This window comes from Aquarana catesbeiana, linkage group LG01, assembly GCF_042186555.1.
Source record: "Aquarana catesbeiana isolate 2022-GZ linkage group LG01, ASM4218655v1, whole genome shotgun sequence".
Lineage (NCBI taxonomy): Eukaryota > Metazoa > Chordata > Amphibia > Anura > Ranidae > Aquarana > Aquarana catesbeiana.
The window spans coordinates 827,862,921-827,889,423 of record NC_133324.1 but is presented as its reverse complement, the minus strand read 5'-3'; the positions used below and the strand labels follow the sequence as shown (position 1 = coordinate 827,889,423).

Genomic DNA, 26,503 nt, shown 5'->3' with positions numbered 1-26,503 from the left:
CTTGTGTGTACGCAGCATAACAGGTTTTCTTCAAAGATTGCCCTGTATTTGGCTCCATCCATCTTCCCATTAACTCTGACCAGCTTCCGTGTCCTTGCTTAAAAAAAACATCCCCACAACATGATGCTGCCCACACCATGTTTCACGGTGGGGATGGTGTATTCAGGGTGATTGTCAGGGGATGTCATACACAGACATCCAATACAGATGATCAGACACAGCAAAACACCTAACTAACTATCTAACTAATAATTATATATTCCTAAGCACAGGAAATAAATAACCCAGGCAGGGACAAAAGCAAAAGGGGAACAGAAACCAGGTATGAGGAAACAGACCGTAATGGGAGTAGGGAACAGGCACAGGGAACAGGTCTCAAGGACAGGGTACACGGAGCGGAGTCCAGGACAAAAGCAGGAATAGAAGCAGGTTCAGGCAGGGACAAGGCTAGCAGACGGAATTCTGAAGCCCTTTGAGCCTTGGTTAAGGGCGGACTTATATAGTCTAGCAAACCCCAACAGGTGTGCTTGATAGCTAGTTGATAGTCTTGGCAGGGAGACACCCGCTGGTGGCCACCAGAACTACCTTTTGGTGCTGAGTGTAACAGTGCCACCAGCAGGTGAAACCAGTAATGACACCATTCCAGACAGTGATGTGCAGTGTTAGTTTTACACTACACATAGCGTTTTGCTTTTAGGCCAAAAAGTAAAATTTTGGTCTCATCTGACCAGAGCACCTTCTTCCACATGTTTGCTGTGTCCCCCACATGGCTTCTCGCAAACTGCAAACAGGGCTTCCTCTGACTTTCTTTCAACAATGGCTTTCTTCTTGCCACTCTTCCATAAAGCCCAGATTTGTAGAGTGCACAACTAATAGTTGTCCTGTGGACATATTCTCCTACCAAAGCTCTGCAGCTCCTCCAGAGTTGCCATGGGCCTCTTGGCTGCTTCTCTGATGAATGCTCTCTTTGCCCAGCCTGTCAGTTTGGGTGGACAGCCATGTCTTGGTATTTTTGCAGTTGTGCCATACTCTTTCCATTTTCAGGTGATGGATTGAAGAGTGCTACATGAGATGTTTAAAACTTGGGAAGTTGTTATATAACCAACCCTGCTTTAAACTTCTCCACAACTTTATCCCTGACCTGTCCGGTGTGTTCCTTGGCCTTCATGATGCTGTTTGTTCACTGGTTCTCTAACAAACCTCTGAGAGATTCACAGAAGAGCTGTATTAATACTGAGATTAAATTAGACACAGGTGGACTCGATTTACTAATTAGGTGGCTCTATTTACCAATTGTTTGCACTAGATTTTAGTTAGGGGTATCAGAGTAAAGGGGGCTGAATACAAATGCACCCCACATTTTCACATATTTATTTGTAAAACATTTTAAAAACCATTTATAATTTTCCTTCTACTTCACAATTATGTGCTGATTTGTGTTGGTCTATCATAAAATCCCAATAAAATACATTTACCTTTTTGGTTGTAACATGACAAAATGGTAAATTTTGCAGGGGTATGAATACTTTTTCAAGGCACTGTAGCTTAAAAACAACTAAGGGCTGTAAACCTAGGAAAATAAAAGTGAACCAAATGAAAAAAAGTGATCTCTTGAAAATGTGTTGGAATCACTTAAAGCGCAACTGAAAGGTTTATGTGACTCACAATGAGTGGTATAAGCTAATGCAATGGATGCATAGTAAATTATGAAAAGCTTGCATACATTCAATAAACAATGTATCAGAAACTGGTGGAGATGAACTCCATAATGCATGATGAACCACACTGTAAATTATAAATGCAGTCAGTGGATACAGTGCAAGATTACATGCCTGCTGAGAAGCATTATGAATAAAGCATCACATTAGAATAGTAGTCTTACCCAAATCATGATGCAGAAACAAATTCACATTGACCATGCAAGTTCCTAAGGCTCCATGCACACTGGACTTTAAAATAACATTCTAAAGATGCCAGTAGCTTTGCAGTGAGTCTTTCAAAGTTTTTTAACGTCTTTGCAATATCGTTTATTAGTGTTTTTTAGTGTTTTTCCACGTTAACAGTTTTTGACATTTTTTTTTAAGAAATTTTTTTTTCAATGGATTTAAAATGTTAAAAAACACTGGTGAGCCACGTTTGTAAGCATTTATAGATGTTTATCAGCGTTTATGCACGTTTAACATTTTTAAGCATTTTTTTGTGGACAGAAAAACAGCTCCTGAATGCGTTTTTTGGGTGTTCAGACAACAGCCCATAAACTCCACTGCTGATAAACGTCCAAAAAAGTCCATGTGTGCATGAACAAATAGGATAACAGTAGGAGGGGAATTTATGGGCTGTTAAAAAAACACCCAAATTCCCAAAAACGGACATTTATGAGCTTTAGTGCGCATGGAGCCTAAATGTCTTGCAGGATAATTTAATGCGTCAGATGGTGAATGCACCAACAAGAGATAACACATTACTAGACCTACTGATTACTAACAATACAGACTTGATTGCGGATGTGGAAATACGGGGTAACTTAGGAAACAGCGACCACAGGTCAATTAAATTCAGGATACATCACAGAAATAAGAAGCACAAGGGTAATACAAGTACATTGAACTTCAAAAGCGCCAGCTTCCATAAACTGTGCAAGGGTAATACAAGTACATTGAACTTCAAAAGAGCCAACTTCCATAAACTGCGCTCTTTGCTAGACAATATTAATTGGGATAAAATCCTAGGAACAAAGAACATGGAGGAAAATGGGAGTGCTTTAAAAGCATACTAAATAAAGGTATTGGCCAGTGCATTCCAATGGGAAATATGTTTAAAAGAGCTAAAATATTCCTGGGTGGCTAAACTCAAGAATCGTTCTTGCCAAAACAATCTATTAACCTTCTATGAGGAGGTGAGTTGCCATCTAGATAAAGGAAGGCCCGTAGACGTGGTGTATCTGGATTTTGCAAAAGCATTTGACACCGTTCCCCATAAACGTTTACTGTACAAAATAAGGTCCGTTGGCATGGACCATAGGGTGAGTACATGGATTGAAAACTGGCTACAAGGGCGAGTTCAGAGGGTGGTGATAAATGGGGAGTACTCAGAATGGTCAGGGGTGGGTAGTGGGGTTCCCCAGGGTTCTGTGCTGGGACCAATCCTATTTAATTTGTTCATAAACGATCTGGAGGATGGGATAAACAGTTCAATCTCTGTATTTGCAGACGATACTAAGCTAAGCAGGGCAATAACTTCTCCGCAGGACGTGGAAACCTTGCAAAAAAACCTGAACAAATTAATGGGGTGGGCGACTACATGGCAAATGAGGTTCAATGTAGAAAAATGTAAAATAATGCATTTGGGTGGCAAAAATATGAATGCAATCTATACACTGGGGGGAGAACCTCTGGGGGAATCTAGGATGGAAAAGGACCTGGGGGTCCTAGTAGATGATAGGCTCAGCAATGGCAGGCAATGCCAAGCTGCTACTAACAAAGCAAACAGAATATTGGCATGCATTAAAAGGGGGATCAACTCCAGAGATAAAACGATATTTCTCCCGCTCTACAAGACTCTGGTCCGGCCGCACCTAGAGTATGCGGTCCAGTTCTGGGCACCAGTCCTCAGGAAGGATGTACTGGAAATGGAGCGAGTACAAAGAAGGGCAACAAAGCTAATAAAGGGTCTGGAGGATCTTAGTTATGAGGAAAGGTTGCGAGCACTGAACTTATTCTCTCTGGAGAAGAGACGCTTGAGAGGGGATATGATTTCAATTTACAAATACCGGACGGGTGACCCCACAATAGGGATAAAACTTTTTCGCAGAAGAGAGTTTACCAAGACTTGTGACCACTCATTAAAATTAGAAGAAAAGAGGTTTAACCTTAAACTACGTAGAGGGTTCTTTACTGTAAGAGCGGCAAGGATGTGGAATTCCCTTCCACAGGCGGTGGTCTCATCGGGGAGCATTGATAGCTTCAAGAAACTATTAGATAAGCACCTGAATGACCACAACATACAGGGATATACAATGCAATACTGACACATAATCACACACATAGGTTGGACTTGATGGACTTGTGTCTTTTTTCAACCTCACCTACTATGTAGCTATGTAACTATGTAACTCCAATGTAAAAATGCATATAAAAGCAAAAGAAAAGACTTTAAAAAAATATAAGGCTGAGGAGTCATTTTCAGCATTCCAAAATTATAAAGAATGCAATAAGAAATGTAAGAGCACGAGCAGGGCAGATAAGATAGAACACAAAAGGCACATAGCGGAGGAGAGTAAAAAAAAAAACAAGAAATTCTTCAAATACATTAACAGTAAGAAAGTGAGGCCAGAACATATTGCCCCCATAAAGGATGATGAAGGGAATTTGGTGACAAAAGACAAAGAAAAAGTAAAGGTTTTAAATGCATTCTTCTCCTGTTAATAACATGTCACAGAATGCCCCCTCATGGCTAACAGAAAACAGTATCAGAAATAGGCTTGAAAAGCTTAACCTAAATAAGTCTCCGGGACCAGATGACTTACACCCGAGGGTCCTTAAAGAACTCAGTCAGGTGATAGCTAGGCCATTATTCATAATTTTTATGGACAGTTTACTATCTGGAATGGTTTACTGAACAAACTAAGGTCTGTCGGCATGGACCATAGGGTGAGTACCTGGATTGAAAATTGGTTACAGGGGAGTGTCCAAAGGGTGGTGATAAATGGCGAGTACTCAGAATGGTCCAGAGTGGTGAGTGGGGTCCCCCAAGGATCTGTCCTGGGACCAATTCTGTTTAATCTATCCATAAACGATATAGATGATGGGATGAACGGCTCAATCTCAGTATTTATGGATGATACCAAGTTAAGCAGGGCAATAACTTCGGCGCAGGATGTGGTAACCTTACAAGAAGACCTTAATAAAATAATGGGGTGGGCAACTACATGGCAAATTATTATTATTTAAGGTATATAGCGCTGTCAATTTACATAGCGCTTTACATATACATTCACATCGGTCCCTATCCTCAAGGAGCTTACAATCTAAGGTCCCTAACTCAAATTCATATACTAGGGCCAATTTAGACAGAAGCCAATTAACCTACCAGCATGTCTTTGGAGTGTGGGAGGAAACTAGAGTACCAGGAGGAAACCCACACAGGCACAGAGAGAACATGCAGACTTCAGGCAGGTAGTGTTGTGGTTGGGATTTGAACCAGCGACCCTTTTTACTACTAGGCAAGAGTGCTACCCACTACACCACTGTGCCGCCCAACACCACTGTGCCACCCAAATGAGGTTTAATGTGGAAAAATGTAATATATTTGGATGCTAAAAATACTAATGCAAGTTACTCGCTATTGGGAGAACCTCTGGGGGAATCTAGGATCGAAAAGGATCTGGGGGTCCTAGTAGATGACAGGCTCAGCAATGGCATGCAATGCCAAGCTGTTGCAAGCAAAGCCAATATAATATTGGCATGCATTGAAAAGGAATTTCACTCCAGAGATAAAACAATAACTCTCCTGTTCTTGAGTATAGCGTCCAGTTCTGATCACCAGTCCTTAAGATGGGTGTGCTGGAACTTTAAAAAGAGTCCAAAAAAGGGCAACAAAGCTAATAGGGGACTAGAATATCTCAGCTATGGGGAAAGACTACGAGCACTGAACTTATTCTCTCTGAAGAGGAGATGCTATGCTTGAGAGGGGATATGATAACGATGTACAAATATCTTACTGGAAAAACTTTTCAGAGAAAGGGAGTTCAAAAAGACACGTGGCCATTCACTAAGATTGGAAGAGAAGCGGTTTAACCTCAAAATGAGTAGAGGATTTTTTACTGTCAGAGTGGTAAGGATGTGGAATTCTCTTCCACAAGCAGTGGTATCAGCAGGGAGTGTTAATAGTTTATAAAAACGATTAGATGGGCACCTTAACGATCACAACATACAGGGATATACAATGTACTATTAATATAAACATACACACCACAGGTCGAACTGGATGGACTGGTGTCTTTTTTCAAGCTTACTAACTATGTAATTATGTAAGTTAGCAACCTATGTTAAAGCTGGGATGACCAAATGGGTGAGGAACTTGTCAGATGGATAGTGTCTGGAAAGTTGCCACTTCATTAGATGGCCAAGTTCACATCCACATACCCCAGTCAGACTGTATAGTTCATTAGAAGCCCCGTCTTTAAAGTGGTATTAAGAAAACATTTATTATATTGCAGCTTACCCATTCTTAGTTGCAGTTACAGTTACAGAGATGAGACTATCCATTTACCACTAGCAGGTGTGTTTACAATGATTACCTTTTTTTTTTGCTGTAAAACCTTTATACTGAACAAAAACTGTTGCTGTAACCGCTTATAAAGTGTAAGCTTGATTTTGGCTCAATTTTTAAAAAATGTCTCTGCTATTTGAAGCAGGCCCTGCATAAAAATGCAAGGTCCACGGATGCTGCAGCCCCCCACCCTGTAAAAAATAAATAAATAAAACAATAAAAACACAAAACAAATAAAAATTTACATACCTTACAACTGGCTTCTATTAAAATATCCTAACGCTAAGGTGTAAGTATTTTTTACATTATTCTTTAAATGTCCCTTTTTTTTTTTTTTTGCTTTCACTGATTGATTATTATTTATTTAGGGAGTAGGGGGGCTGAAACATAAGACCTTGTATTTTCACACAAGGTCAGCTTTAGGTGCAGCCACCAAAAACCCTTACAGGTTTGCATTAATGTGTCAGTAAAGGCATTGTGCTGACTTATTTAATAAGACAGTCTAAGCAAGAAGCAAATGCCCAGAGTACAGTAGCTCTCAGAATACATTTAAGCTTTTATTAGGTCCTAACATTTAGGACAAGTGAAAGTTGAATTCTGATTGGTTGCTAAGGATAATTGTATTTTACATTTTCAGCTTTAGCAGTAAGCTTAATTAAATGTCTTACATTAAGCTATTGCCTGACCCCGGCAACTAGAATACTGAAAAGACATGGCCAGGAGCAGGGCCATCTTAATAGCATCATGGGCCCCTGGGCAAAGTAATGCTATTGGGCCTCTACAAGCCTGCCCAATTTACACACCTACTCCTAAGAATTAAAGTACAATATTTTTTACTTTCTGCTAACATATCAATTAAAAAAATAGTAAAACATGTCTTCATAAATGTAGGCCAAAATATATTCTGCTACCTGTCTTTGGTATAAAAAATCACAATAAGTGTATATTGATTGGTTTATGTGACAGTTATAGCGTCTACAAACTATGGGATACATATACACTAGAATTTATGCAGCTATAGAAGCTATACTGGTAATGGCAGTGATCAGCGATTTAAAGTGGGACTGTGATTGGCTTTCAGGCAATCTGGTGCTAACAGACCCTCGCAGGGAAGTACATTAACTAACTGACACTGACATAACTAGTGACACTAATACAGTGATCAGCTATAATACTATAAACTGACATTGTAGTAATGACACTGGCTGGGAAGAGGTTGATATCAGGGAGTTAACTATGTGCCTATCAAATGTAATGTGTGTAATATGTGCTGCTTTTATGAACCGATTTGGCTGCTTTTTCTCCCTGAACTCAGAGTTGATTTCGGGGAGAAGCCAAATCACTGTGTACAGAGTTTTGTGTGTTTGTAAACACAGAACTCTGTGCTGTGATTGGAGACAGCTGATCATCAGGTTTCTGCCAAAATCTTTGGTTGAAACGTGTTGATCAACTTGTGCTGCGTCGAATCACAGCACGGGTTGGCCGGGGGCAGGTGGCGATGTAGGGGTATGTTGTCTGGTTTGTTTGTGCCGCCCACCTTCAATAAAACTACTGTGGGTGGATGGCAAGTGGTTAAAGCATATATGCACACCAGATGTGGTGGGACTGTGTTGGGTGGCTATTCCAGCACAGTTCCACCTCATGACAAGGCAAAATGCCTGTTCTCTGGTATGTCCAGTTCACAGCACTGTGGCCAATTGAGCTTTATGAAATGTCGGGGTGACATTTCAATAAAGTTTGTTAAAAAAAAAAAAAAGCACAGCATGTTGCATGAATAAACCCGTAGGCCCCTTTCACACGTGTGCGACTTGTCCTGTGACCTGGGATTGCAAAGTTGCATGACAGGTCGTATCCCATGATTTCCAGTGAGTGCCATTCATATATGTGCGACTTCAAGTCGCAGCGACTTCAAAGTAGTCCCTGCACTACTTTGGTCCGACTTTGATGCGACTTGATGTCTATAGACACAGTCATTGCTTCAAGACACAGCAAAATTGTGCGACTTGCAGGTCGCACAAGTGTGAAAGGGGCGTAAGCTGACAAGGCAGCAGCTGGGGGTGTACACATACTGCAGCCATAATGCTTTACTTCATGACTGCGACAAGAATTATATCCCCAGTTTAATTTGGCAGTCACTACCACTCACTAAATGCCACCCAATCAAATAAAAGGGTCCGTGCTGCAACTTTCCCACAACCGTGTGCAATGCACATGATTGTGGTGGGGTGATGCAGGGGGGTTAAAACAGGTGGTGAGGAGGTAACATATCACCTCACCGCCTGTCAAACACCTCTGAAAAGCAATATTTGTGTTTATTGCTTTTCAGAGGAGTGGCAGTGTTTTGCAGTCAGAGACTAGGAGAGGTAAGAGAGATACATATGCATTTGACAAGTTGAATTGCACTTGAAAATGCATGAAATTTCATTGGTGATACAAGCATTGTAAAATAAATTGATAAAACAGTCAGCCACCACATACAGACGTTTGGACTGTGGACTCACCAATTTCCAATCCTCCAAGCCTGCAGCAGCTGTACACACACCTACAGTATCTAGCACCATGCTGTGTGAGTATCTGTGCCCATCAGGGGGTGGGGCTGCTAGTGCAGAGACAGCAGGGATTGGCTACTTTACAAAGGTCTTTCTCACTCAGCACCCCTGAGGGTGTTCAGACCGAATACCATCTCTGTTAATGTCTGACTGACAGGAATAGTGCGAGTGACAGGATCAGCACAGCCAAAGACAGCACAGTTCACTGTGCACCTGACTGGCTCCCAGCCATGGAGTCCTGGCTGGGCAGTGGGTAGAGGCAGAGCCACTAACATTCGGTGATTCATTACAGACAATCACTAAAGGGAGGTTCTGGGGAGGTGGTGACAGCCCAGCTGGCAGGCGGAATGGAAGATGCCACCGCCCGCCGGCAGGGCAGCCATCAAAAACTGTGGGGCCCCTTAGACAGCTTGAGGCCTGGACCCCCTGGGCCTGACCACCAACATTCCCCTGGGCCTGCCCACTGGCCGTCCCACCGAATCTGCCCACCAGCCATCCCACCAAGTCCTTCAGTGCACACACTTTTATTTTAACACTCTTATGCCCCGTACACACAATAGGATTTTCCAACAACAAATTCCATGTTTTTTTTCCCAACGGTTGTTGGCTCAAATTTGTCTTGCATACACACGGTCACACAAATCTTGTCGGAAATTCCGAAGGTCAAGAACGCGGTGACGTACAACACGTACGATGAGCCGAGAAAAATGAAGTTCAGTAGCCAGTGTGGCTCTTCTGCTTGATTCGGAGCATGTGTGGAACTTTGTGCGTCAGAATTGTGTACACACGTTTGGAATTTACAAGGGATTTTGTTGTCGCGAACCAGATCTCAAATTTTGTGTGATGGAAATTCCGGTGGAAAATGTCTGATGGAGCCTACACACGGTTGGAATTTCCGACAAAGAGCTCCCATCGAACATTTTCCATCGGAAAATCCGACCGTGTGTACGGCATTACAACGTCATATATGAAAATGCACAGTGTACTATAAGTCATCAGTGCTTTCAAGGTTTAACAGTAGGAAATTATATTTGCCCAAAAGAGACATCCCAATCCAGCATCTGTACGCTCACACCCCCCCACACCTGTACGCTCCCAGCCCCCCTTCACACCTGTACACTCTCAGCCCCCCTCACGCCTGTACACTTGCATCCCCCCTCACACTGTATGCTCTCAGCCCCCTCACGCCTGTACGCTCGCAGCCCTCCTCACACCTGTATGCTCTCAGCCCCCCTCACGCCTGTACACTTGCATCCCCCTCACACCTGTACGCTCTCAGCCCCCTCACGCCTGTACGCTTGCAGCCCCCCTCACACCTGTATGTTCTCAGGCCCCCTCACACCTGTACGCTCTCAGCCCCCCTCACACCTGTACAGTCTCAGCCCCCTCACACCTGTACGCTCTCAGCCCCCCTCACACCTGTATGCTCTCAGCCCCCCTCACACCTGTACAGTCTCAACGCCCCTCACACCTGTATGCTCTTAGCCCCACCCACGCCTGTACAGCCCCCCTCACATGTGTATATATGACACACACACACACACGTACACACACACACACACATGTACACAAGCGCACACACACATATGTACACAGGCACACACATCTACATACATATATGTACACAGGCACACGCACGCGTACACAGGCACACATGCATATGTACACAGGCGCACACACATATGTACACAGGCACACATGCACATATGTACACACACGCGTGCACATATGTACACAGGCACACACACACACGTACACTGACAAACACATATGTACACAGGCACACACACGTACACAGGCACACACATGCACATATGTACACAGGCACACACACACACGTACACAGGCACACACCCATACACAGACATGCACACACATGTACACAGGCACACACACACACATGTACACAGGCACACACCCATACACAGACATGCACACACATGTACACAGGCACACACACACACACATGTACACAGGCACACACACACACATGTACACAGGCACACATGTACACAGACACACACATGTACACAGGCACAGGCACAAACACGTACACAGGCACATATACACAAGTACACATACACACACACAGGCACACACACACACATGTACACAGGCACATACACACATGTACACAGGCGCACACACACATATACACAGGCACACATACGTACACAGGCACACACATGTACACACACACGTACACACACATGTACACAGGCACACACACATGTACACAGGCACACACATGTACACACACATGTACACAGGCACACACACCCCCCTCCCTTACTTGTAGAACGGCCCTTACTTGTTAGGTGGTGTTCCTGGTCCCAGTTCTTGTGGAGCACACACGAGGGGTGCACATGTAGGAATTTACCAGAGGTGGCAGCAAAGAGCCCAATGTCAGCTCAATGACACTCACCCACTTTTTGAAAGCCAGAGCAGCCACAGAGCTCTCCTGCACCCGCCCCTGCCTTCTCCCATCCCTGCCAGACAGCCGGGTCCTTCTAGATGCTCGTGCCCTTTACTAGTGTATGGGCTCTGTACCCTCTGATGGCGGCCCTGCCTCCTGGACTGCCTGTGCCCGCTAAGCCCGACTCCCTTGCCCCACTGCTACTTCTATTTGTTTGGCTCTGATGGGCTCTATGTGAACCTGGGGCCCCTGGGGAGTGCCCAGGGGTGCCTGCTCAGTAAGACGGTCCTGGCCAGGAGACAGTAATGCCGCGTACACACGATCGGACTTCTCGTCGGAAAAAGATATGATGGCTTTTCCGACAGGATTCCGCTCCAGTTTGCCTTGCATACACACGGTCACACAAAAGTTTGCTGATCTTACGACCGTCAAGAATGCGGTGACGTACAACACTACAACGAGCAGAGAAAATGAAGTTCAATGCTACCGAGCATGCGTCAAATTGTTTCCGAGCATGCGTTGGAATTTTGCGCGTTGGAATTGCCACAGACGATCGCATTTTTCAGATAGGAACTTTTTCCGACCGAAAAATTGGGAACATGCTTTCAATCTTTTGCTGGCTGGAATTCGGCCAGCAAAAGTCCGATGGAGCATTCACACGGTCGCATTTTCCGATGAAAAACTCCCATCGGTCTTTTGCGGGCTAAAATTCCGATCATGTGTATGCGACATAAGGCACCAGTATTTGCTCAGAGATAAGAAGTAGCAGAATCCCTTCATTTGTGGTTTCTGCATTTAGCCGGTTACTTCATTGAATATAGGCTGCTAGTGTGCTCTTTATCGACTTGGTTTAACACTGCTCCTATCATAAGCCATTTGTGAGGACAAATAACTCTAGCTCCACAAAGACAGCTATATGGAACTTTTTCCTCTTTTGTGCTGGAAGTATGAAAAATCTGTATGGTTTGTTTTTTTCAGTATTTGCATTGCCATACATGTTTTTTATAACTCTCAAAAGCTAATTTTGGCTAGTTAATTATAAATAGCTGAATTACCTGATAATTCTTAGCATATTGTTGTATACATTTTAAATTACTTACTAGATACTAATCTACAACACAACTCTGCCTCCGTACTTTAGCTTAAAGTGATTGTTAAGCCACTTAGTGTTGGTGCTACAATCCCCTCTGTTATAATAAATGATTTGCCCCAGTGTATGTGTTTTGTAGAAAAAAAAGCCTTAAAATACCTTACTTTACAGCGCTGCTCGGCGCTCACGTGACCGGCCGCCTCTCTCCTCTCTCCATCCGACAGCAAAGCGGGCAGGGCCGAGAATCTCCTGTTGACATCAGCGAGAAGGAGGAGAGGAGAGAGGTGGCGATCACGTGAGCGCCAACGGCGCTATAAAATAAGGTATTTAGCAGCGTATTTTTTACAAAACACATACACTGGGGCAAATCATTTATTATAACAGAGGGGATTTTAGCACCAACACTAAGTTATGATACCAGCAAGGGAGGGCTGGGGAGGGATCGGATGCTGACAGGCAGGGAGGGGAGGGGGGAGAGGAGGACAGAGGAGAGAGCTGATGATGGAGGCATGTAAACTGACCATGGTGTCATGGCTCAGCAGCCATGATAAACCGTGGTCAGTTTACAGGGGGGAGGGCAGAACCAGACAGGATCAGTCAGGTATTTCAGGTGATAGAAAGAGCCATATTACACAGCACAAGCACTGTGCTGTATAACATGCTTTAAAGTATCCTTTTTTTTTTTAGGATAACAAATGCTTTAAAAGAAAAGTATAGGTTTTTTATTTAATAAACATACTTACCTAGGTGGATATAGCATCGGTCTGATGCTGCATCTGTCCCTCAACCCCTGTAACACTGAGAACCGAGTGATCTAACACCACTGATCGCTCAGTTCTCAGAGCTCCCTGAGCAGAGAGCTGCTGACTGTAAGTCACTGGAGTGCTGGGCTTTGGAGGGGGCAGTAGCGGCCAGCTCAGGCTCTCAGTGAGGGGCTGAGCTGGGTGCCAATCCAGGCATGTGAACGGATCCCGACTCCATTGTCGTGATCTTGCCCGAGCCTGGATCGGCCCTGTGACATCAGCTGACAGCGTCCTTCAGCCCTCTGCTGAAAACGGATCACAGGAGTGCAGAACGAACTGCACTCCTGTGAACCACAGGAGAAGTACCACCAAACAAGCTTTGGCGGTACTTCTTCTTTAACCTTTAAAGGCCTCATGTACACTGCTGCTAAACGGACGTTTAGGAGCAGTTGGGCATTTTTTTCAACTGCTCTTGAACTCTCCTCTATGTTATCTTATCAGTACATGTACACAGGGTCGTTTATAGTCATTTCTAACCAGTTGAGTTTAGAGGCCTTTTTTTGGAAAGCAAAAAAATGAGTTCAGACGCTGAGTTTAGAGGCATTTCAAGCGCCAAATGCTTCTAAACTCAGCTGAATGCGGCAACTCACGTTAAGCCGCATTTTGTTTAGAGTCATTTTTCATTTTTGGCTATTTAAAAAAAAAACGCAGCAAAACGGACTTTTTAAACGTGGTTTACTATCTGTCAAGTTAAATAGTTCCGTCCCGTGTGCATTAAGCCTTACTCTAACGAGACCTAATATTGTCATAGTTGATACTATATGCTTAGGTCAAAACTTGACCAAGGCTAGCAATGACTCATTGAAACCAACCAATGCTGGCATTCTTTAGAAGAAAGGATTCTATCACCCTTGCCTCATGTTTTTTTTGGTCAGTAAAGCACCTCTTCAGCTTCCCTGCTTTTGACATGACTGCCTTGGATCTAGTAAGTGATGTAGCACTGAAGGATAGTGGCACTCAAGCAAAAGAACCGTTATCCAAATAAGTAAGGCCAATACAATTTAATTCACTTGGTATGAAAAATGAAAAAATCAAAGAAAAGTATTTAATAATATGTATTTTTAGGATGCTGTGTTTGATGTTTCTTTCTACTTTTGCCAGTTTCCAGTCCTGAATGTAATTCCTTTAGATTTGTGAAGCTTTTTCTTATGTATTACAATTAGTGTTTTCTTTGTTTTTCTAGGACTATACACTCACAATGTACTTTCAGCAGTCATGGAGAGACAAAAGGCTTTCTTATTCAGGAATCCCGCTAAACCTCACACTGGATAACAGGGTCGCTGATCAGCTGTGGGTGCCTGATACATACTTTCTTAATGATAAACGATCATTTGTTCATGGGGTTACCGTGAAGAACAGAATGATTCGACTTCATCCAGATGGAACTGTTCTTTATGGACTAAGGTAAGGAAGGCATAGCATTATTTTTTTCTATCAATTATATTTAATTGTCAGATACCATTTGTTTATTCCACAGCAGCATTTTTCTAATTTAGACTTTGGAGAGCAAACATAACTTCAGTACAATTTCAGAAGACCATTAATATTTTCTTTAAAAAAATTTTGTGTGCCCTTCAAGTCTTTCACAGTCAACTACAGAAAACATAAAAAAAATCACTTTTTTGTTACCTTTAACACTATGTGAACCAAGCCATGGGAACCGAGATGTGACCCAGATCAGAGTAACTTGTTTATTGCAGTTATTAAAGAACATCAGCTAATCTGAGGGCCAATCCATTAAATGTGGCCCCTTTTTTTCTTTATTTTCTTTGCTGTATGAGTTGTATTCTTAATCCACTTGTGGAAAAAAAACACGTTGGGAATGGTTTTCTCTAAGCTAAAGAACCCAGAAAGTATGTACATCATCTTCAACCAGCTACACATGAGATTCTGTATCCTATTTATTTAGAATCAACATATTTCACAGCAGTTTACCATTCACAATCATTTTAAAAGGAGTTTATGGTGTAATTCTCCACAACATACACAAACTAGCACATATTTGAGTAGTATTAAATTAGCCTACCATAATGTTTTTGGATTGTGGAAAGCTACAGGAAAACCTATAGCAAAGCCACACAGCCATAGAAGGAACATATATAATTCATGTAGACATTGCCCTTGGTAGAAACTAAAAGCAAAGCAAGGAAATATTGTTAGCCTCTGTGCTGTCTATAATATGACACTGTTTACCTTTCAATATCTTAGAATGAGACTATGAAGGAAGTCTATGCTTCTCCACTACATGGTAGGAAGTAAAAATATTCTTTGTTTTGATATATATGATTTCAGCAGCTCCTAATTTTAGAATAATAACCCATTTTTGGTCATACAAGAGTTACATTTTATACTGTTGCTAGCAATTCATGTGTGCTCCTATGAGGAGATCTGGAAAACAGGACCTACAAACGATTTAAATCACAGGATGACTGAATGGTTCTATGGAGGATTTACATATCATAGGTTCTCGGCTGTCAATAGCTTTAAAGTGAACGTGTTTTTTGCTTTCGCAGGGCAAAGCAACAGTTATACTGTACCTAAATTGTTCCATTCCTTATAGAATATATCTACCTTTCTTTTTATTCCTCACTAGTCTGTTCTGCCACTGGAAGTGAAAATAAAGTCTATGGATTCCCCATGTTCCCATGTGATTATTAGCCTGATCATCCTTACTTTAACAGATCTCAAACTCCAATCTCACACCAATGGATAGACTACACACAATGTAGTCCAAGCACCCATCTTGTCCACATCTAGCATAACTGGTACCCTAAGTCTCAAGTTACGAATGGCAGGATCATTATGAGAGCAAAGAAACCACTCCCCTGCCCCTTCATTAAGACCAACGAGCCATTGCTCCACCATTGCTTCTTGCTGGTGAGCAAGATTTTACAGCAGCGAGGGAGCAATACACTAGAAGTTATTTTGTTGATGGATAGTCACTGACAGCAACTGGATCATTAGTCTAACATGGTCTAAGGCTGACATACTTTTGGACTTGTTCCGTCTTGCTAGAACAGGCAGTAGAGTACAATTAATGATTAAAAAGTCTAGTACTGAAGCAATTTTTTGTATCTGTTAATGTGACCTGGCTCATTAGTTTTGCTATCTTACATTCCACTTTTTCAAATAGTTAAAAAACACATATGCACAGTAAAAGATAGTTATGCACCCTAAACAAAAATACCTGACACAAATATGTGGGCTGATAATCATACAAAAAAAGGCTGTTCACCAGCTCACCAGAGCAGGTGATACTTGCACTACTTGGACAACACTCCATGATTACCACATCATAAATTTTCATTGAACTTCTCTTGAAGCCCTCTGACTATGGAGATGCAAGCCTGGTGTTCCAAGCTGGCATTGCTCAGGGGAATGGAGGCACATTTTTGTTGGTTTTTAACCAAAAAGTGAAAAAAAAAAGAAAAAAGGCAGACCAGTCTAAAATAATAATCAACCGTTTGTGTTACATCCGCAGGCCAAAAATCTGCTACATTTGGTATTGGTCATGTTCAAATATTTATTCATTCTGAGTTGGGTGAGTGAAAGTTACATAGTTACATAGTAGGTGATGTTGAAAAAAGACACAAGTCCATCAAGTCCAACCTTTGTGTGTGATATGTCAGTATTACATTTAATGAGTGGCCACGTGTCTTATTAAACTCTCTTCCGCAAAAAAGTTTTATCCCTATTGAGGGGTCCCCAGTATGGTATTTGTAAATTGAAATCATATTCCCTCTCAAGCATCTCTTCTCCGGAAAGAATAAGTTCAGTGCTTGTAACCTTTCTTCATTACTAATATCCTCCAGACCCTTTATTAGCTTTGTTGCCTTTCTTTGTACTCGCTACATTTCCAGTACATCCTTCCTGAGGACTGGTGCCCAGAACTGGACAGCATACTCCAGGTGCGGCCGGACCAAAGTCTTGTAGAGTGGAAGAATTATCGCTTTATCCCTGGAGTTAATCCCCTTTTAATGCATGCCAATATTCTGTTTGCTTTGTTAGCAGCAGCTTGGCATTGCATTCCATTACTGAGCCTATCATCTACTAGGACCTCCAGATCCTTTTCCATCCTAGATTCCCCCCAGAGTTTCACCCCCTAGTGAGTAGATTGCATTCATATTTTGCCACCCAAATGCATTATTTTACATTTTTCTACATTAAACCTCATTTGCCATGTAGTTGCCCACCCCATTAATTTGTTCAGATTTTCTTGCAAGGTTTCCACATCCTGTGGAGACGTTATTGCCCTGCTTAGCTTAGTGTCAACCGCAAATACAGAGATTGAACTATTTACCCCATCCTCCAGGTCGTTTATTAACAAATTAAACAGGATTGGTCCCAGCACAGAACCCTGGGGGACCCCACTTCCTACCCCTGACCATTCTGAGTATTCCCCATTTATCACCACCCTCTGAACTCACCCTTGTAGCCAGTTTTCAATCCATGTACTCACCTTATGGTCCATGCCAACGGACTTTACTTTGTACAGTAAACATTTATGGGGAACTGTGTCAAATACTTTTGCAAAATCCAGACACACCACGTCTACAGGCCTTCCTTTATCTAGATGGCAGCTCACCTCCTCATAGAAGGTTAATAGATTGGTTTGGCAAGAATGATTCTTCATGAATCCATGCGGATTACTGCTAATGATACCGTTCTCATTACTAAAATCTTGTATATAGTCCCTTTAATCCCTTCCAAGAGCTTGCATACTATTGATGTTAGGCTAACTGGTCTGTAAATCCCAAGGATGTATTTTGGCCCTTTTTAAAATATTGGTGCTACATTGGCTTTTCTCATTCCAATCAGTAAACTGTCAGTAAAAATTACGAACAATGGTCTGGAAATTACTTGATGGAGTACCCTTGGGTGCATTATTAATGTTAGGTTTCCCAAGTCTATTTCTAATTCTGTACTCTGTTAGCCATGAGGGTGCTTCCTGTGATGTGTCATGAGGACAAACACTGCAGTTTTGGTTACTGAAGCCCCCCCGATTCCCTCGTGAAGACTGAGGAGAAGAATAAATTCAATACCTTCGCCATCTCCCCATCCTTTGTAACCAGATGTCCTTCCTCATTCTTTATGGGGCCAATATGGTCTGTACTCCCTTTTTTACTGTTTATATACTTAACCATTTCAATACCAGGCACTTACCCCCCTCCCCCCTTCCTGCCTAAGCCAATTTTCAGCTTTTCAGCGCTGTCACTTTTTAAATGACAATTGCTCAGTCATGCTACCCTGTACCCAAACAACATTTTTATAATTTTGTTCCCACAAATATTCGTTTGGTGGTATTTGATCACCTCTGCCGTTTTTATTATTTGCTAAACAAATAAAAAAAAAATTTTGAAAAAAAAAAGTTTTTCTTTGTTTCTGTTATCAAATTTTGTAAATAAGTAAGTTTTCTCCTTCACTGACGGGCACTGATAAGCTGCACTGATGGGCGCTGATAAGGCGACACAGATGAGGTGGCACCAATGAGATGGCACTGATGGGCACTGATGATGGACACTGATAGGCGGCACTGATGGGCACTGATAGGCGGCACTGATGGGTGGCACTGATATGCAGAACTGATGGGCACTGATAGGCATCACTGGTGGTACTGGCACTGGCAGGCATTTTTAATGGGCACCGATTGGCAGCTGCCTGGGCACTGATTGGCATATCGCTGGTGGTCTAGGATGACATACCTGGATTTCCTGTGTGGTGGCCATCCCTGGTGGTCCTGGTGGCATCCTGGTGGTCCTGGGGGGCATCCATGGGGGGGGACTGTGCTGATAAACAATCACCACAGACCCCCCTATCAGGGGAGCTGCCGATTGGCTCTCCTCTGCTCGCGTCTGTCAGATGCAAGTGAAGAAAAGCTGATACGCCGCACCACCGATCGCCCCCTAGGGTGCACATTTGCGGCATATCCTGTTGGATGTCATATGATGCCCAGTCAGGATAACTGAATGTGAAAGTGGAAACTCCTGCGCTGTCAGGGGGGGGGCTATGCTAAAAGGACTGCAACACCTAAGTACTGATCCAAGGCAGGACAAATGGGACAAAAGTGGGGGAAGATGGTAGTTGCGCTGTGATGAAGGGGGGGGGAGGGAAGCTACAAAGATGACTAAAGTGGCAAAGTGAACTAAAAAAGCAGAAACGGGCCAATGCATGAATAGATCCTACATGCTAAAAGAACATGGTGGGGATGCAGTGTAGTGCAACATAGCTGATCAACATGACATGTTGCGGGCAGACAAAGCCTAATATATAAAGGTAATCGTGAAACAGTGACTGCTTGAATATAGCAAAACAAAAAATGCATATACTAACACAAATAGGATGAATAATGACACAATGCAAATAAAAAAATATATATATAATGCAAGAAAAATATATGTGGGCTAGTGCCCCATTAGCAAAAACGTGCCAGATCCTGGTGAACTACAAGTGACAAATCCCTAGGACAAACATGAATATTAGTTCTATCATCCAGTCCAAAATACAAAAACACGTGATGAGAAACACAAAACAAGTCCAATCGTGAAGGGAGGGGCGATCTTCAGTGAGGACACCTCCGTGTTTGCAAGCCGCTTACCTTACAGCTGTAAGGTGTACAGCCTGTGTTGCAAATGACTCGCAGGTGTAGACGTTTCGTGTATACAGGCAGTGACAATGATGAACATGCCAAGCGAAATATAAAAAATAAAAAGTATACAGCATGTAAAATAACTCTGCAACGACCACAGTGGAGGGGGGGCAAGACACACACAGGGGGAGGTTGCACTCACTTTCATGAAGTGAGTGTGGGTATCAATCCACGAGCGCCGAGCTCGTATGCCTCCAGGAGTGTCACCAATCTGGAATCTGTCCCCGTGCCTGGAAACTGGAATATGTCCCCGTGCCTCTCTCCTCAGTGTTCGTCAGGTAGAGTAGTGATGTACAGTGTGAGGCGGAAAGAGACGCACATAGCGTGATCCCATATAAAAGGTATATTTATTTAATAAAACAAGTCCAATCAACTTACATTTAAAACAATGCTGCAGTGTGTAGTAACTACGAGCGCCGAGCTCGTCTCCTGTTGTTTGTCTGTGGCAGCGTCCCGTGCTCCAATCCTAATGCATATCGTCACGTGACTTCTTCAGAGGATAACTGAACCACCGTCCCCCCGTCATTTTGCTATAGGCTGGAGGTGGGAAGTGGTTAAAGAATTTCTTGGGATTTCTTTTGCTCTCCTCCACTATGTGTCTTTTGTGTTCTTAGCCACCCTAATTGCACCCTTACATATCTTGTTGCATTCTTTGTAAAGTCTGAATGCTGATGATGATCCCTAAGCCTTGTATTTTTAGAAGGCCTTCTCCTTTGCTTTTATATGCACTTTTACAATGGAGTTAAGCCATCCAGGACTTTTGTTCGCTCTTTTAAATCTGTTTCCCAATGGGATGCACTGGCTAATGCCCTAATTTAAAGCAAACCCATCTTTCCTTCGTGAGCTTTGTGTCTAAGATTTTATCCCAATGTATATCTTCCAGTGAGGTTCGTAGTTTAGGGAAGTTGGCTCTTTTGAAATCCAGTGTCTTTGTGTTCCCCTTGTGTTTCCTATTTGTGTGATTTATACTGAAGCCAATTGACCTGTGATCGCTGTTTCCTAAATTGCCCCGTATTTCCACCTTCGTGATAAGGTCTGTATTGTTGGTAATCAGTAGATCTATTAACGCCTTGTTTCTAGTTGGTGCGTCTACCATCTGACTCATGAAATTGTCCTGCAAGACATTTAGGAACTGGCGAGCTTTCTCTTAATTATTATTGCACACTATGTGCCAGACAAGCATGTATCTGAAACCATGCGTTTGAAACTAAAAATATTTGTATATTTGTGAGGTAGTAGGTGTACTGTCTAACCAGGAGAGCTGCCAATGTTTATACTGTATGTATGAATGTATGTATCTGTTTATGTGTACGTCTCTGAGTACAAGTAATCTTTGGAAAAAGGACAAAAGATTACATTTAAAAAGGACATGAGATTAACTTACTGCCAATTGTCTAATTATATATATTTTTTTTATGTGACTCGTTTAAAGTTTCTATGGAACCTTTTAACAGAATTTTTATAGTTGTTACAATGACATTCTGCATTTGACATCTCCACTCTTATCCATGCCAACTTTTGTTATTTTTGGCAAATATCAAGTGTTCAGCTTTGTAATAATTAAAATCAGATACTTATTCCCACTTAAGCTCAGCATATCCATCTTAAAACATCATAGAAAACTAGTGTTAAATCACTTCTGTGATGCACCGTGCTGGCAATCTCAACGTTCCAAGAATTTGACTGATTAAGAGGACAGATTCATTGGTCTCACAGCAGACAGAAATATTTTCTTTTTTTAGCTGAAGCACCTCTTGAAATTGCCAGTGAAAATTATGCTTAGTGCTTTTTACATTTGATTTCCTCCTTTACTTCTTTATGCAAATTATAATGAATTTGATTGCGTTTATCTTCTGCAACTTCAGCTGGTACATAACTTAAATTGTAATTTGCATCTTGCAAAGACGTCACATGACTCATTTACCAGTGACATGTAGACTTTGTAGCTTACCTTCTTTCAAACAGCACATGCTTTTTTTACTTAGATAATATATATTCATAAGTTGGAAAATAAATGGCAGTTAAAACACAGAATCTAGTCATAAAATACCCTAACTTTCATTATTCTAAATGGGAAAGGCAGAAACTTTTTAGCACCAACATTTTAGGCAAAAGACAAATACCTGTCACTGTTAGTCATGCTTTCACCATTTCCTTCAAAACTTTACATGCAAACAGGGCTGCTGATAAGGCAGTACTGTTGTACTGGGCCCAGGCCTTATCAGCTAAACAGGGGGGCCTGGGCAGCTTTATTGTTCATTTCTGCCTAAATTAATAAATTGATTTTACTTGACCACACCCCCCGCTCCTACTTGCTTACAGGGCTTAAATTACATCCATCATGTCAACAGATGGGCCCAAGAGGAGGGAGCAGAGGATAAAGTAAGTGCTACTGTTCTGATGAACTTTGGGGGGTTAGGGGGGCTCCCTCAGGAAGGCTGTACGGGGCCAGGTGATTTCTAACAGAAGCCCTGCATACAAAAGATAGTTTAATGCATTTACAAACATAGCTGTCACCATTAACATGGAGGTAGCAAATCATAAACACAAGGTCCGTTTATTTCTGAAGTAGGTATAAAAAATTGACTATATATACATTGACATTTATTATCACAAGCCTACCCAGAAACCTCAGAACTACAATATTTACCTATACAGGTGTTGCAGTGTCATAACTGGACAATGGCATCTCTCCAGGTTGGACATACTCTGACTTTTGGCAGACTCATCAGGGTCTTCTGTCCCAGGAGCCCATCCACCATCCTGTTTCACAGTTGTCACTGCAACAGTGTGACAGTGCTAGCTCAGATTCTGAGGGACAGCTATCAGATTCAGTCATCCATTCACTCCTACAGGCTAGGAAATCATCTTCTCTCAAAGTCCATCATAACACCTGGAAGGCTTACTTTAATGGTGCGAGACTGCAATACTCTGATGCCAGTTTTTATAATAAGGTGCAGCAAAATGTTTCCTAAAGATCTGTCAAGCCCTTTCTTGATCTGCTGTTACATGGGCCCATCAGCATGTGTTAACTGTGTTATCAGCCCCTCAGTTGAACTGCTTCTGGACATCCTGCACATTACAATTAAGAAAAGATGATTTTTTTTCATGGGTTGATACTTGGTGCTCACACTTTTAACCCATGTAAGGTGTATGTCAGAAAAAAAGTGGGGGATTTTTATAAAGTGCCGTTACAAGTTCACAAAGAAAACACGTCATTTTTCCTCCCCCTCCCTAAACCATTTGCTGCACTGTTTTTCTTCTCCAGCATTGGGCTGAGTGTGGGCTTCAATACTGCATTGAACGTTACTCACACCTTGCAACATTGTGATGTCTGAGCACTATTCCCTGCAGTAATGAACCCAGGATACTTTTCATTGCTGATTTATTTATTTTACATAGGTAAGTGCTAATAGATTGTCAAGAATAAAAAAAAAGAAAAAGAAAGAAAGCAAGCTGGAGTTGAGCTTTAAAATTGGACATCCCCTTTAAGATTGTGTAAACTATTGCTATTCCTTTATAAAATGACTAATTTATATGAATTTACACATCCACCTTTTGCTAAAATAGTTGAGAAAAACAAACAAGTAACATTTTTTTTTAAAAATAACTCAAAGTTGTCTAATTTGAGGACATTGTTGTCCAATTGGTGGATATTATATGGAATAACCTATACCAATGGGTCTTGCCAAGTTTTTTTCTCTTTATTTTGCAAAATTTTCAGATTTGCTGCTTTTCTTGTTGTCTTCTAACCAAACATACTTGTGAAATAGTACAAAAATATCCAAAACTGACTTATCAGCAAAGCCAGCCTAAAAGAATGAAATGTTTGCCATTTGTATTGCTTGTCCTGCTGGTTGAATTGAACTTTTATTAAAACTATTCAGTAAGCATTAATCAAACATGAATGCATAAATTAATTGCCTGCCTATAAATAAATTAGTTAATTACGGGAAGACAAAAGCGCTGTTTTTCTGTGCTGCATGTTGTAAACAGAGACAGTTGCCAGCGGGGTACAGAGAATAGATCTGAGACGTGCAGACGATAAAGGGGAAAAAAAAGAAAAGTAGGATTATGTAAGATACGCTTCAACTTTACTGCACCAAGTTTTTATTAAATTGACATGGAACAGAACTAGTGCATTTGCTGAGCCATAATCAACAAGAGCATTACTTTACCCTTGTGGCAGCTTGCAGTAGAGTTTTACATTCTTTAGCTTTCCCTTATGGGTAATGCTGTTGTGTGCAGGGCAGAACATGTCCTTCTTATCCAAGGCAACGTGTCCTCATATCCTCTTCTGCAGCTAGTCTTTGTTCCTGTAATCAAGAGAATGGAATTAATAGATAGAATTTATCTCTTATTATTGCATTCTTATGGGAATGGAAGGTAGATCATTCTCTTTGTTTTCCCTTTCCATGCATGATTTTAAATCATTTTAGAACAGAACAGAATAGAAAATTTAATATTAATGTTTTTTAGCTTTCTTTAACATGCAATGTTCCATTTATTTTCTAAATGTCTGCTGTGAGTACAGTGGGGTACTTATTATGTTTTTTTTTTTAGATTATAATGTAGCAACATAGCACCATGACAATTGTATAGATAAAATCATTTAAATATTCTATATCTATTCTATATATATTCTGTATGCCCTCATTGTAAACAGTTGTAGTTGTTAGGGGAGGTGCTACCAAGGATACACATAAAATTGAAGACATATCTGTCATAGCACCCACCCAAACAAACAGTCCATCTCAGCATGGTTGTTTTCTAATAAGGGCATTGACTTTAAAATATCATAGGCCTTCCATGAAAGCTAGTTAGCTGAGGGCTATAGATCAACAAAAAGTCTAACTGTAAATGGAAAGATTTGATCTTTTTCCTTCAGACCTGCTTCAATTCATTATTAAGGGGTAGATATGTACTTACAGCATTCATGCCAAATTGGGGACAAATTATGAACTGGACCTTCTGGGCTTTCCCAGTAGCCTTATTACTGGGTATGTATTTGCAAAACATTAAAACTTAACTCCTGAAAGATATAAAAACACAGATAAATGCACCTCTGTATTGATAAATTGTTAGCTATAGTTTTTGAATGCAACTGGTGTAAGTACCTGTATTTGATGTTTTATCAGTCTCCTCTGTAATCTCATGTACAGCGGCCCTTAAGGAACATGTGGATAGAAGGAAAGAACAGAGTGAATTGATGGATGACATCATCGGTGTGCTGTTGCTCCTTCACTGGTTGGTCAGCAGGCTAGGGGTAGAGAAAGTGCACCACATTATTTCTTAACTGTAAGTGGTGTTATCCACCTGACTTTGTTGTGTGATGGAACTGTTTAAATCCTAGTACTGGATGCCAGCCATACAAATCAATGTAAATATGCAATTCAACTGTCTATTTATCTCTTTGCCCAGAGTTCAGTTGTCCTACTACTCCCAGCTTAGTATGGGGCACAAAACATAGTTTCTATGAATGATGGTCACATCACTAAAGCTGGACATGCACTATTAGATTTTTTCCAGTACCACCCATTCCAACAGGGACATCCAATAAGAGATTGTTTCCCCTTTTCAGTGTGACAGTTTAAGTACTTAGGCATGTGTAGGCATTACTATGCATTTTTAACCAATTTTATGAATTTTAAAAAATTATAATATATGGCCCCCAGGACCTGGTTGCTGCATGAGAAGCCCCAAATTTAGAATGTTTACAATTGATTTACAATCAGTAGAGATCAGCGCTATTACAGTGGAAGTTTAGTCCAAAAATTAAGTCCTGATAGATCACTTCAGGCTGGCCTCTTTTGCAGGTATAGCGTAATAAAACATTTAAAATAAGCACCTATACTGTTTAAAATGCAGTAAAAAAAAGGTCTCACCCTGCTCTGCACATGCTCAGTTGCTCTCCATTTTTATAGCTAACAAAACAGTACCAACTAAAGATACCATAAAACAAAACAGAGGGCACACCAGCCTAGTGCATTATCTTCAAAACATGTGTTTATTTATAAAAAAATGTGGTAAGTATTATACTCACAAATCAAAACTTGTCATAAAATAACAGCATCTTCAAGACCTCGTAAAATCAAATCTCATAACAGGACAATAAACCACAGTTGCTCTGAGGAAGAGGGAAGTCCCTCGAAACGCATTAGCCTGTTGTTTTTTTATTTTCCCGTTATGAGATGTGATGTACCGAGGTCTTGAAGATGCTGTTATTTTATGACAGCCTTTGATGCATCTATCATTTTGTGAGTATATTACTTACCACCTTTTTTAATAAATAATATAATAATAATAATATGTTTTGAAGATAATGCACTAGGCTGGTACACTCTCTGTTTTGTTTTATGGTTTCAGTGTATCCAGATTTCCCCAGTTTTGAGAAGGCAACAAGGCGCAGCATATCCATTAAAGTCAGGATGGAAATATAGGCAACTGCTAACTCTGGGGTCCACTATCAAGTGCAGGAGGCTGTGTAAGTGTTTGCCAACTAAATATACCCTAGGTACCACTGTCTAAAAAAAATGGAGACATATTTGAGGAATGTGGATTTTCTTGGTATGTCCATAGATATCACAGGTCTATTTTTTGGTTAAAAGCATGTAGAGCTTTATTACAAAAACTGCTTTAAAAATAGATGTGCTAAACAAGACATTACAAATGAAATATTTATACAAGATTGTAGCTCCCAGTTAGCTGAAATGCTGTACCTATAATCTG

The 26,503-nt window shown here is 41.4% G+C and overlaps 1 protein-coding gene across 1 annotated transcript in view; it reads left to right on the top strand.

Moving 5' to 3' along the window:
* The window catches only part of GABRB1 (gamma-aminobutyric acid type A receptor subunit beta1), a 1,024,548-nt gene that overhangs the window by 390,505 nt on the left and 607,540 nt on the right, over positions 1-26,503 (top strand). The window contains exon 4 of the mRNA XM_073608488.1: positions 14,312-14,532. Coding sequence (XP_073464589.1) covers positions 14,312-14,532 — 221 coding nt within the window. The remainder of the gene's footprint in view (positions 1-14,311; positions 14,533-26,503) is intronic.